This window comes from Palaemon carinicauda, chromosome 17 (assembly GCF_036898095.1).
Source record: "Palaemon carinicauda isolate YSFRI2023 chromosome 17, ASM3689809v2, whole genome shotgun sequence".
NCBI classification, from domain to species: Eukaryota; Metazoa; Arthropoda; class Malacostraca; order Decapoda; family Palaemonidae; genus Palaemon; species Palaemon carinicauda.
The window spans coordinates 102,340,172-102,352,076 of NC_090741.1; the positions used below are offsets into that span (position 1 = coordinate 102,340,172).

At 41.3% G+C, this 11,905-nt stretch overlaps 1 protein-coding gene across 1 annotated transcript in view; it reads left to right on the plus strand.

Moving 5' to 3' along the window:
- LOC137656492 (probable serine/threonine-protein kinase clkA) overlaps positions 1 to 10,472 on the plus strand; it is an 18,147-nt gene extending 7,675 nt beyond the window's left edge. Inside the window, exons 3-4 of the mRNA XM_068390667.1 lie at positions 6,724 to 7,436; positions 9,227 to 10,472. Of these exons, the coding sequence (XP_068246768.1) occupies positions 6,724 to 7,436; positions 9,227 to 10,345 (1,832 nt within the window). The 3' untranslated portion in view covers positions 10,346 to 10,472. The remainder of the gene's footprint in view (positions 1 to 6,723; positions 7,437 to 9,226) is intronic.
- The last annotated feature ends 1,433 nt before the right edge of the window (positions 10,473 to 11,905 follow it).

An 11,905-nucleotide genomic window follows, 5' to 3' on the forward strand; every position in this document is an offset into this window, starting at 1 on the left:
GCTGACCTCAAACCACTGCAGGTAAACCATGCTCCCTTGTGTTCCTAGTATTAATATTAATACTGTTACCTCCCCATACCCTGACGAGGTGGTATTGGGAAAGTCCTAGTCTACAAGTTTCCATCTAAAGAACTTCAGAACAACTTTCTAGGATGAGTCACACTTCTTCATACCTTCTCACACAGCTTGCGTAGGCCGCAGACTTTGCGTAGGTCGCAGACCTTGCATAGGCTGCAGACCTTGCGTAGCAAGGTTTTAGCGAGGTGCAGGGGCTCCTTATTTCTGGAGTGCTAACACACTCAAATAAGGAGCCCCAGGCAAAGCCAAAAGCCAGACTGGCTGGGACGTCCACCCTTCCTAATGGGTGAGTCACCCCTATTAAGTGTTTGTATTCCAGTTACGGAACAAATGACAAATTCGTATATAATTTTTATTTTTCCTAACTATACAAACCTTAGCTATTTAACCAAACTTCCCCACCAGCCCTATCCCCCTTGAAGTCTTACCTCTTAGCAAAGTGAGCTCAAGCACAGGTGTGTGAGTGGGGGTAGCAAGCTAAGCTCCCCTACCCCCACTAACTAGCGGTGTGGGTAGTAAACCCTAATTAAAAATTAATGGCTCGTCATTTCAGCTACACCGAAAGTAATACCCCTATTAAATAGCTAAGTTGTTCCATAACCGAAATACAAACCACGCTATTTACAGAGGGTTTACCTTTTAGCGCAGCTGAAATGACGAGCCAATAGTTTTAACGAGGGTTAATTACCCCGCGCTAGTTAGCGGGGGGTGGGGAAGGGTAGCTTGCTACCCCTCCCCCCTCCACACACCGGTGACTTGCTTCACTTCTCTTTTGGCTCGGCGGTGATCAGACGTGTCTGCTCATCGCCCTCGTGACAGCCTTTAATTTTAAATATTTAACTTAGCCGGTGAATATATAATAGCTGCAACTCTGTTGCTCGACAGACACATACATAAAAAACTCGCCAGCGATCGCTATGCAGGTTGCGGGTGTGCCCACCAGCGCCAACTGTCGGCCAGATACCACTCTCGATGTAAACAAAACCTTCAATTTCTTCTCTGTCGACGTGTCGACAAGACGTACTTTACTCGCTGTTGAACCTGGAGTTTTTCCCATCATATTTGGTGAAGTACTTTAATTTGGTTTGAGCTTTCGCAGTACAGGTGTTTTTCTTCAAATAAATCCTTGAACTCTTTTTTGAATCGGATTAATTGTTGATGACTTAGATCGTTTTTTGGAATTTCCCCTTGACTAATTCAAAATGGCTGACCCTTCTCAAGTTCCCAAGTTTCGAAAGTGTAATGCTAGGGACTGTCATAGGCGTCTTCCAAAGGCTTCTCTCGACCCTCACACTGTTTGTTCCAATTGTCGAGGTAAAACCTGTCAATTGGAAGATCGGTGTGAGGAATGCGTGGGCCTTTCGGAATTCGATTTTATCGAATTTGATAAATATACACGCAGACTAGAGAGAGATAGGGTAAGGAGAAGTTCTTCTAGGTCGGTAGATTTTTCCTCTCCACATGCCCCTGAACCTAATCCTTCCCCTGTAGTGGTTGTTCCTAACCCCCCTCCTAGCACTCAGGAACCGTCTATGCAAGACATGATGCGTGCTATTCATGCCTTGGGGGAGAGAGTTGAGGCTTTAGCAAGTGACCGAAATCAACTCATGGCGGACGTAAAGGAACTCAAGTGCCAAAGTGCCACGGCGGAAAGTGTCAAAGTGCCTAGTGTTACGCAAAGTGTTGTGAACAGTGTTGCGATCGAGGGTTCGTCTGTTCGTGCCTGTCGTCCACCTAGTCCGGGACCTCTTGCAAGCTCCCAAGCCCAGGGGAGAAGCAATGTCGTACGACTTATGGGTTCGAGAGGCCTTGATCAGCGAACAGACGTTCCCTCTTTGGTATCAGGCGTATCTCGTCAAGATCGCCCCTACCAAAGTAAGACGAGAGAGCCCATTTTTACCTCGTCGTCCGAAGGTGTTTCACGTAAGAAACCTTGGACCAAGGTCTCTAGACCTTTAAAGCGTAAGTCGGTCCCTTCAGGACAAGTCCAACGTCCCGGTTGTAGCCACTGGGACAGTTCGAACCCGTTGCCGTCATTTGATGACTGCTCGCCGCCTAAGAGAGGCAAAGTTGTGCCGTCTCATTCGCTAACCCCGTCTGTTACCGCAACTGCTTCCGTAGACCCTAAATGGGTGTTACTGCAAGACATGCAGTCTAAGCTTGCGTCCTTGATGGAGGACTACAACGCTGAGAAGGTTTCCGTTGAACCTACTGGCCATCAGCCATCCAAGCGTTCTGTTGTGCGTCCTGTTGACGTGGATGTAGCTTTCTCGCGTCAACCAGTTGGGGTGGTACCTCCACCGATGCGACCCAGTGTGGATTTCCAGCCGCACGTTGACGTTAGGCAACGCACTGATGCGATTGGTGACGTTCAGGACGTTCATCAACCTTCAGAGTTGACTTGTTTTGACGCGGTGCGTCAACCTCCGCAACCCGGTATGGTGTTGACTGCACAACCCAGACGGTCTAAACAGTCTCGGGTGGACGCTGTGCGTCCTCGCGCACCTGTTGTTGTTGACAGTTCCCAGACTGTTCAGCAGTTCCAGGACGCTGCGTCCGGCTCCGTCACGTATGCACCAGTGCGACCGGACTCTGCGAGTCAAACGTTGCCTACACCTTTGCCGTTTTCTCATCAGTTATCGGATGAGGAACTGTCAGATGAGGACGTTGCTGAACCACAGCCTGAGGATCAGCCTTCAGAATTAGATGAGCCTAAAGCTGTTCAACCATCCTTGGACTTTAGAAAAGTCATGGCTGTTTTTAAAGAGTTGTTCCCTGATCACTTTATTTCTGTGGCTCCTCGTTCGCCGCCGTCCGAGTTTGTCTTAGGCGTTCCTGCTACCATGCCTGCCTTTACTAAACTCGTTCTCTCTCGCTCATCCAAGAGAGCTTTACGGCTGTTAGGCGATTGGTTAGAGACCAAGAGGAGTTTAGGGAAGATGGCGTTTGCCTTCCCCCCATCTAAACTCTCGTCTAGATCGAGCGTCTGGTATGCCACGGGAGAAGTTCTCGGCTTGGGAGTTCCTGCCTCTGCCCAGGGCAACTTCTCAAGTCTTGTAGACTCTCCCCGCCGCCTTGCCATGAGACGCTCGAAGATTAGTTGGTCACCCTCAGACCTGGACCACCTTCTTAAAGGCATATTTAGGGCGTTTGAAGTCTTTAACTTCCTGGACTGGTGTTTGGGAGCCCTGAGTAGGAAAATCTCATCTGCCGATAGGGATGTTTCCTTACTCATTATGTCCTGCATGGACAAGGCCGTCCGCGATGGGTCCAACGAGCTTGCCGCTTCATTCACGTCCGGAGTCCTTAAGAAACGAGAGTCTCTGTGCTCTTTTCTATCAGCAGGAGTGACGCCATGCCAAAGATCTGAGCTACTCTTTGCGCCCTTGTCTAAGTACTTGTTTCCTGAAGTCTTGGTTAAGGAAATTGCCTTGTCTTTAGTGCAGAAGGACACCCACGATTTAGTTGCGTCCTCGGCTCGCAAAGCTCCCCCTTTGCCTGCCTTGTCTGCTAGACCTAGGATAGACACTCCAGCGTCCAGGTTTATCCCGCCCTTTCGTGGCAGAGCCTCCAGCAGGGGAGGTGCTCGTGCCGAAGGGAAGAGAGGGAAGAGGAAAGGATCCAAGTCCTCTAAGGGCAGAGTCTGACTGCCCGCAACTTCAGACAGCAGTAGGTGCCAGACTCAAGAACTGGCAAGCCTGGGAGAAGAGAGGCGCAGATCAACAATCTGTGAGGTTGCTCAGAGAGGGGTACAAAATCCCTTTTGTACGCAGACCTCCTCTAGCGACGTCCCCCATCGATCTCTCTCCCAGGTACCGAGAGGAAGAAAAGAGACAAGCCCTGAAACTGGAAGTGTCTCTTTTGCTAGAGAAGGGAGCGGTGGTCAAAGTCTCGGACCTTCAATCACCGGGGTTTTACAACCGTCTCTTCCTAGTATCAAAGAAGACAGGAGGTTGGAGACCGGTGCTAGACGTCAGTGCTCTGAATGTCTTTGTCACAAAGACGAAGTTTACCATGGAGACCACAAAGTCAGTCCTAGCAGTGGTCAGAAAGGGAGACTGGATGGTCTCTCTAGACCTAAGGGACGCTTACTTCCACATCACCATTCACTCAGACTCCCAACCTTTTCTGAGATTCGTCTTCGACGATGTGGTGTACCAGTTTCGGGCCCTGTGCTTTGGCCTAAGCACAGCTCCTCGTGTTTACGAGGCTTATGAGGAATGTGGCAAAATTCCTCCATTTATCGGACTTCCGAGCCTCCCTTTATTTGGACGACTGGCTTCTCAGAGCCTCTTCCAGTCATCGCTGTCTGAAGGATCTCAATTGGACTCTAGATCTGACCAAGGAATTGGGACTCCTAGTCAACTTGGAAAAGTCACAGCTGGTCCCATCCCAAACTATTCTGTATTTAGGGATGGAGATTCACAGTCAAGTTTTTCGGGCTTTTCCGTCGGCCCCCAGAATAGATCAAGCCCTGCTCTCCATCCAGAAGATGTTGAAGAAAGAACGCTGCTCAGTCAGGCTTTGGATGAGTCTGGTAGGAACGCTGTCATCCCTGGAGCAATTTTTCTCGCTAGGAAGGCTACACCTCCGACCTCTTCAATTCCATCTGGCTTTTCACTGGAAAAAGGACAAGACGCTAGAGGCGGTCTCGATCCCGATTTCCGAAAAGATAAAGACTTGTCTGACTTGGTGGACAGGGACAATATCAGCCTACGAGAGGGTCTTTATATATATATAAATATATGTGTGTGTGTGTGCGCGCGTATTTGTATATGTGTAAGGTTCTAATATTAATGTTCATCAACTTTCCTCGACTTCTATTTTATCCATTTTGAAAGGGAATGAAATGGAATTACTGGATGATTTTCATTGTGGTTTGCTTTATGAATGAGGAGATATTCGTCTGAAATGCAGATATAGTATTTCCTTTTATCTTTAATATTTGTACCTAATAGATAATCTCTCTCTCTCTCTCTCTCTCTCTCTCTCTCTCTCTCTCTCTCTCTCTCTCTCTCTCTCTCTCTCTCTCTCTCTCCTCATCATCATATGCTTATTTGCATCCTTATAGTTTTTCACATCTAATATTCATATTCTACGTACGTAGCTATGTTCATTGGTTGCAGTAAGTTCAAGATTTAAAACCTTAATGATTCTGTGTGGACTTATGTTAGTTCACTCAGAACTAAGGAAGGATTTAAAAACAAACATATGAACATATACCCAAATTATTTATCGTTTTGATGCAATGGATTGTGAACCTTATTGAGATAACCAATTTATTTCCGAAGCGTAACTTATGGCTGTATTTGTCAAAGAATTGCAAATCATTTGTGTTCTTCATACAAAACTGCATATTTTTTTATGTACAGACAATGAAAACTACTGACAAGTTCTGTAAGATACCCGTATATTATGATTCTTCACTGTTAGAAAAAACGTAATTTTAATCGGAAATTCTCCGTAAAATATACTGTTCTCAACCGTATTTCAGTAAAATACAGCCCACCGTAATTTTACCTTTGTTATTATCTTTCATGGGTTGGTGACCGTAATATCACTCCTTTGCGTCAATATATCCGTTTTTAAAACGGTAAAAATCCTGGAATAAATGTTGCCAGGCATTTGCCGTTTTTTATGCAAAATTTTAACAGTGTTCCTGAGCAGACTGATATTCAAATTCCTTGTAAACTATCACCATTTCCTGCAAGAAAGTTATCGGGGCATCATCTCGTTTCACTAGAGATGTCTGCTGCTCGCAAGGTCTCTACCTTCCCTATATAATATCTCTTATGTTCTCTCGGTAACTTAGCTAACTAAACGTCCGTTTATCTCCTCTACAAAGCCAAAAAGTGTAATGAACATTAATACTGTTCAGGCTCCAAATTCTTCGTTCCTCCCTCCACAACAATATGATTGAGGGTACAATACTTGAAGCGTAGGTGCTAAGTGCTACAATCTGCAGAAAATTCATTGTCTTAATTACCTCCTACGTATGCTACACAGCTACATTCATAGCGTTTCTAATTTCGATGTAGGCCAACATCTTTGCTTGTCGTTTCTGTTTTCCTTAACTCTATGCTACTGCTTCACAATTTTCTTAATTATTTACAACTAAACATAAACTATGTTGTATCATCTGTCTCTGCACAACTCACAAAACCTATGATTTTCATTCCTGTTTCAATAATTTTCTTTTAAGTCTGTCATATTCAACTTTGGCTTCATTACCATTATATCTTCCTTATGGGTAAGTTCACTTATGTAATCTCTTCTGTCATTACCTTTTGCAAACTTCATCTTGGTAATCTTATATATATAATTATATATATACATATATATATATATATATATATATATATATATATATATATATATATATATATATATATATAGATAGATAGATAGATACATACATATATATATATATATATATATATATATATATATATATATATATATATATATATATATATATATATATATATATATATATATATATATACAGAGAGAGAGAGAGAGAGAGAGAGAGAGAGAGAGAGAGAGAGAGGAGAGAGAGAGAGAGAGAGAGAGAGAGAGAAAGCTTTGCTGTTAAAACGAAAAATTAATTCTAAAAAATGGCCAATTCTTTCCTTTACCTTTCAGGTTCGGTAGGAAGATGTTTAGGCGCCCTACTCCCCCATAGCAACGGCAACGGAAATGGTGGTTATACTTATGGCAACGGCAATGGCAATGGAAATGGCGTTTATGTTAATGGAAACGGCAATGGCAACGGAAATGGCGTCTATGCTAATGGTAACGGTAACGGAAATGGAGGTTATGCTAATGGCAACGGCAATGGAAATGGAGTTTATGCTAATGGAAACGGCAACGGAAATGGAGCTTATGCTAATGGCAACGGCAATATTTTCAATGGCAATACGAACGGCTATGCGAACGGCAATGGCGTGCTGAATGGGGCCAATGGAAATGGTTATGGCAATGGAATTGCTGTCAATGGCAACGGTGCTAATGGCAATGGCAACGGCGCATACACAAACGGCAATGGAGTCAACGGAAACGGTAATGGAGTATACACGAATGGTAATGGCAACGGAATTGCAGTCAATGGCAACGGTGCCTATAGCAATGGCAATGGTAATGGGGTCTACACCAACGGCAACGGCTTCGGAGTTAACGGCATCAATGGAAACGGCTTCGCTGTGAACGGATTAGCAGCCTTGGCCGAAGCCATCCCGGGAGGCGGTGTGCCCGGGCAAGACTACCCCATTTTGGCATCAGTGCCCATCACAGAATTCGTTTGCGACGGTCTCCTTCCTGGGTACTATGCTGATATTTCTTCTGAAGCAAGATGCCAGGTAACTAGATTCGTTTACTGTTTACTTATTATAAATAAGTGTGAGAGAGAGAGAGAGAGAGAGAGAGAGAGAGAGAGAGAGAGAGAGAGAGAGAGAGAGAGAGAGAGAGAGAGAGAGAGAGAGAGAGAAAGTTTTACACTTTACTTTTTCCTAAGAAATGTAGCCTAATTTCGATTTACCCAAGATCAGATTCCCCTGATAGAGTTAACTTTCACAGATTCCCTCTAGTTTTCCTTATGGAATTCTATCTTGATTTACTTCATAAATAATTTAGTTTAATTGTTTATCTTTTGAAATATGCAAGAAAAATAAATAAACAAGTTTTAAAGCTAAATTTTAATCTAAGAAAATACATTACTTTCATAGTTCAATAGCATTTGGTTCTTCCAAAAAAACAGAAGATATAGATAAAAAAAAAGACATTGATAAGGTTTGAGAATGTATTTTGGACACATTCGGAGGCCCTTTTGTTATGTTAGGGAGATCAATGTTATACTGATTAGTATGTTCGATAATTATGTGAACTCTTCATCGTTTTAATAATGGTTTGGCTAAAATGTATTAGAAATTTTGACTTGGAGGAAGAACAGCTTACAAAGGCTAGCTAGGCTATCCTTGAAAGAAAAGTAAAATTGTATTCTTCATAATGAGTAGACCATTCAAGGAAGAACAGTAGAATAAGATCCTCCAGAATGAAAGTCAATGATACAAAGAATGCCAGTTTAAAGGTTTAAAGGCCGCTCAAAAATGGCAGAGGCAAGGGACCGTGACATTGCCCTAGCAAGCAGGACAATGCCCTAGAGACTGACCATATATACATATGATCAGCGTCCAAGCCTGCTCTCCACTCAAGCTAGGACCAAGGAGGGCCGGCCAGTGGCTGTTGATGATTCAGCAGATGGACCTATAGGCTTACCCAAACCCCACATCCTTAGCTCACAAGGATGGTGAGTTTACAGCCACCAAAGGAACTAAAGAGTTTTAGCGGGACTCGAACCCCATTCTGGCGTTCACTAGTCAGGGACGTTACCACATCGGCCACCACAACATACTTCTAAAGACAAAAACCATCGTTTAAACATAGGTAGAATAACATTCTGCAAATGGTAAAGACTATCATATGAAAATACATTACAATAGCATCCTTCAAAAGACGAAAAAAAACATCCTTGGAAAGTAAGACAGTTTAGACCCAAAAGGTATGACATAACCCTTCACCCCTAAGACGGGAGATGATAAAAAACAGGAAATGAGGTAGACCTGACTTGAGAATAGAGTCATTCCCATTAAGTTCCTTATTAATCTCATTGTTTCGCTATGGGAATCTTCAATACAAAAAGAAAAGAGGACTAAGGTCATTTTACAATGATTTCGTATTGGTTTGATGTGCTCATATCATGAAGCAGTTCCCAAGTGCAATGAGTGTAATTGGATTTAAACTATAAAACATTTTTAGCAACTGTAAAGGTTTCAGAAGAGAGAGATTTATGTTTTCATGAGAAAAGTTTTATTCACTTATTATCGGATTCTGAGAATATCTGTTTTTGGAATTCTAATTTTTTAATAAACAGGTCTTTATGTAAGATGTGAATTCAATTCATCACAGATTTTTACGATATAATTTATTTATTTTTTTCATCCATATATTTAAAGTTTTATTTTACCCGTTTACTTAGCTTTAATATAAATATTTTTCTCCTCGAATTTAATCAGCCCAGCTCTATAATAGTCGAGCTTGACTCACTTGGCTGGTCAATCTCCTTCGAATAATAATGATGTATCATCCGCAGGTGTTCCACATCTGCCAGGAGGACGGGAGACTGGACTCCTTCCTGTGCCCCAACGGGACCATCTTCCACCAGCAGTTCTTCGTGTGTGATTGGTATTACAACGTCGACTGCTCCAGCTCGCCTCAGTTCTTCGGCCTCAACGCTGACATTGGCAGAGTCAATGGCAATGGCAACGGTGGTGCCATTGGAAATGGCAATGGAGTTGTCATTGCCAATGGAAATGGCTACACCAATGGTAATGGTGCTGTTAATGGAAATGGCTACACCAATGGTAATGGTGCTTTCAAAGGAAATGGCTACACCAACGGTAATGGTGCTGTTAATGGAAATGGCTACACCAACGGTAATGGAAATGGCTACACCAATGGTAATGGTGCGGTCAATGGAAATGGCTACACTAATGGTAATGGTGCTGTCAATGGAAATGGCTACACCAATGGTAATGGTGCTGTAAATGGAAATGGCTACACCAATGGTAATGGTGCTATTAATGGTAATGGGAACGGCTACACAAATGGAAATGGAAATGGATATGCCAATGGTAACGGTGTTATCAACGGTAATGGAAATGGCTACACCAATGGCAATGGAAATGGCAACGGAAATGGCTACACCAATGGCAACGGAAATGGTTACACCAATGGCAATGGAAACGGTTACACCAATGGCAATGGAAATGGTTACACCAATGGCAATGGAAATGGCAACGGAAATGGCTACACCAATGGCAACGGAAATGGTTACACCAATGGCAATGGAAATGGCTACACCAATGGCAATGGAAATGGCAACGGAAATGGCTACACCAATGGCAATGGAAATGGTTACACCAATGGCAATGGAAATGGTTACACCAATGGCAACGGAAATGGCAACGGAAATGGCAATGGAAATGGCTACACCAATGGCAATGGAAATGGCTACACTAGTGGCAATGGAAATGGCTACACCAATGGCAACGGAAATGGCTACACCAATGGTAATGGTGTCATCAACGGTAACGGAAATGGCTCCACCAAAAGGAATGGAGCTGCCAACGGAAACGGCTACTCCAATGGGAATGGAAAGAAGAATGGATATCGAAATGGAAAATCAAATGGATACGGATATTCAGGGTGATGACATTGTAGTCATATTTTCCATTTTCTATAGTTGCCATTCTCAGTATATAACTATTTATTCCTCTCTCTCTTCTTCTGCTACAACTGATTTTCTTGCAATTTTACAATTTCTAAAAAAATTAACACTTTTTTCCACAAGCTGTTTAGAATTTTCGAATCTTTATTTGTAAACAATTTGCATCTTTTTTTCGAAATGAAAAACGATAACTTTTAGGTTAAGCTTCGAGTCTCGCTGAGGTTTAAGCTTTCGTTCATAGGGAAGCTTAATAAGCCTCGGTATGATATTGACGACTACCATGTTCGATGACCATGGTCTTAGTAACGCCATTTGCTGCAATAATTCAAGCACATATCAATTAATATTCTAGTAAACACGAAATAAAAACTTTTTTATTATTATTATACGTTTGCAACCGTTTGCACGCTCACACACACACGATATATATATATATATATATATATATATATATATATATATATATATATATATATATATATATATATATACATATATATATATATATATATGTGTGTGTGTGTATATATATATATATATATATATATATATATATATATATATATATATATATATATATATATATATATATATATATATATATATAGTTATATACACTGTATATGTTATAATGTGTTGAGTATGAAAGTGTAAAATTTTGTGAAGTTCATAACACAACTGGTAATGCTTATTGTTACTTGAAAACTTGTTGAGTATGAATAACATCTCTTATTGATTTTGTGAATTTTAGGTCACAAATAAATTATATATTTGAATGTTCTTTTCATTATTCCAATATAATTTTGCTTTAGAAAATGCAAAACATGTTTGTATACACACCCAATAAATGATTTCGTAAATTCCAGGCCAGGAATATACAATACTACTCTATATGTTTGTCTATATTTTTATAATACAATTTAGATATCAAAATACTTTATCAGTGGCAACAAACAAAACTAGTAAAGGCTAAACACGATGACATCAGCTGCTGATAACAAGAAAGGTTGAGAGTGAGACAAACAGCCAATGGAAAATGACGTGTCCTTGCAATCTTCAACAAATCTCGACAATCTTGTGTAAACAGCCATTTTTTATCTCTAATCGAAAGATATTGATTATAATATCTCTTTGATATCATTAAGATATATTAAAAAAACCTTTGATTCTATAAAGAAGAAAGCATTTCCAAACAGCTAAATCCTGATAAATAGATTGAAATATTATCCATTTTGAAAGTGGACATTTATCGTCTTCTTTGGTGTTAAACTTATATCATTTATTAGAGTCAGACTCGTGATCTATAAAGACACTCGATTGCCTATCCTTTCGGCCTGCATTTTTTAGTAAGAGGACTAAGGAGTAGAGTGAAGTGGACGTCGTGTCTTTCCTTTGTTTGCCAAATGCAATTTTCCTTCAGTAGAAATATGAATTATGATAGCGGCTATGGTGAACCCACTGTGCTTGTAAATCCAATTTGTTTATCATTAGGAATGAGGGACAAATTATATAAAATAATGGAAGAAATTTATGTTACGGTAT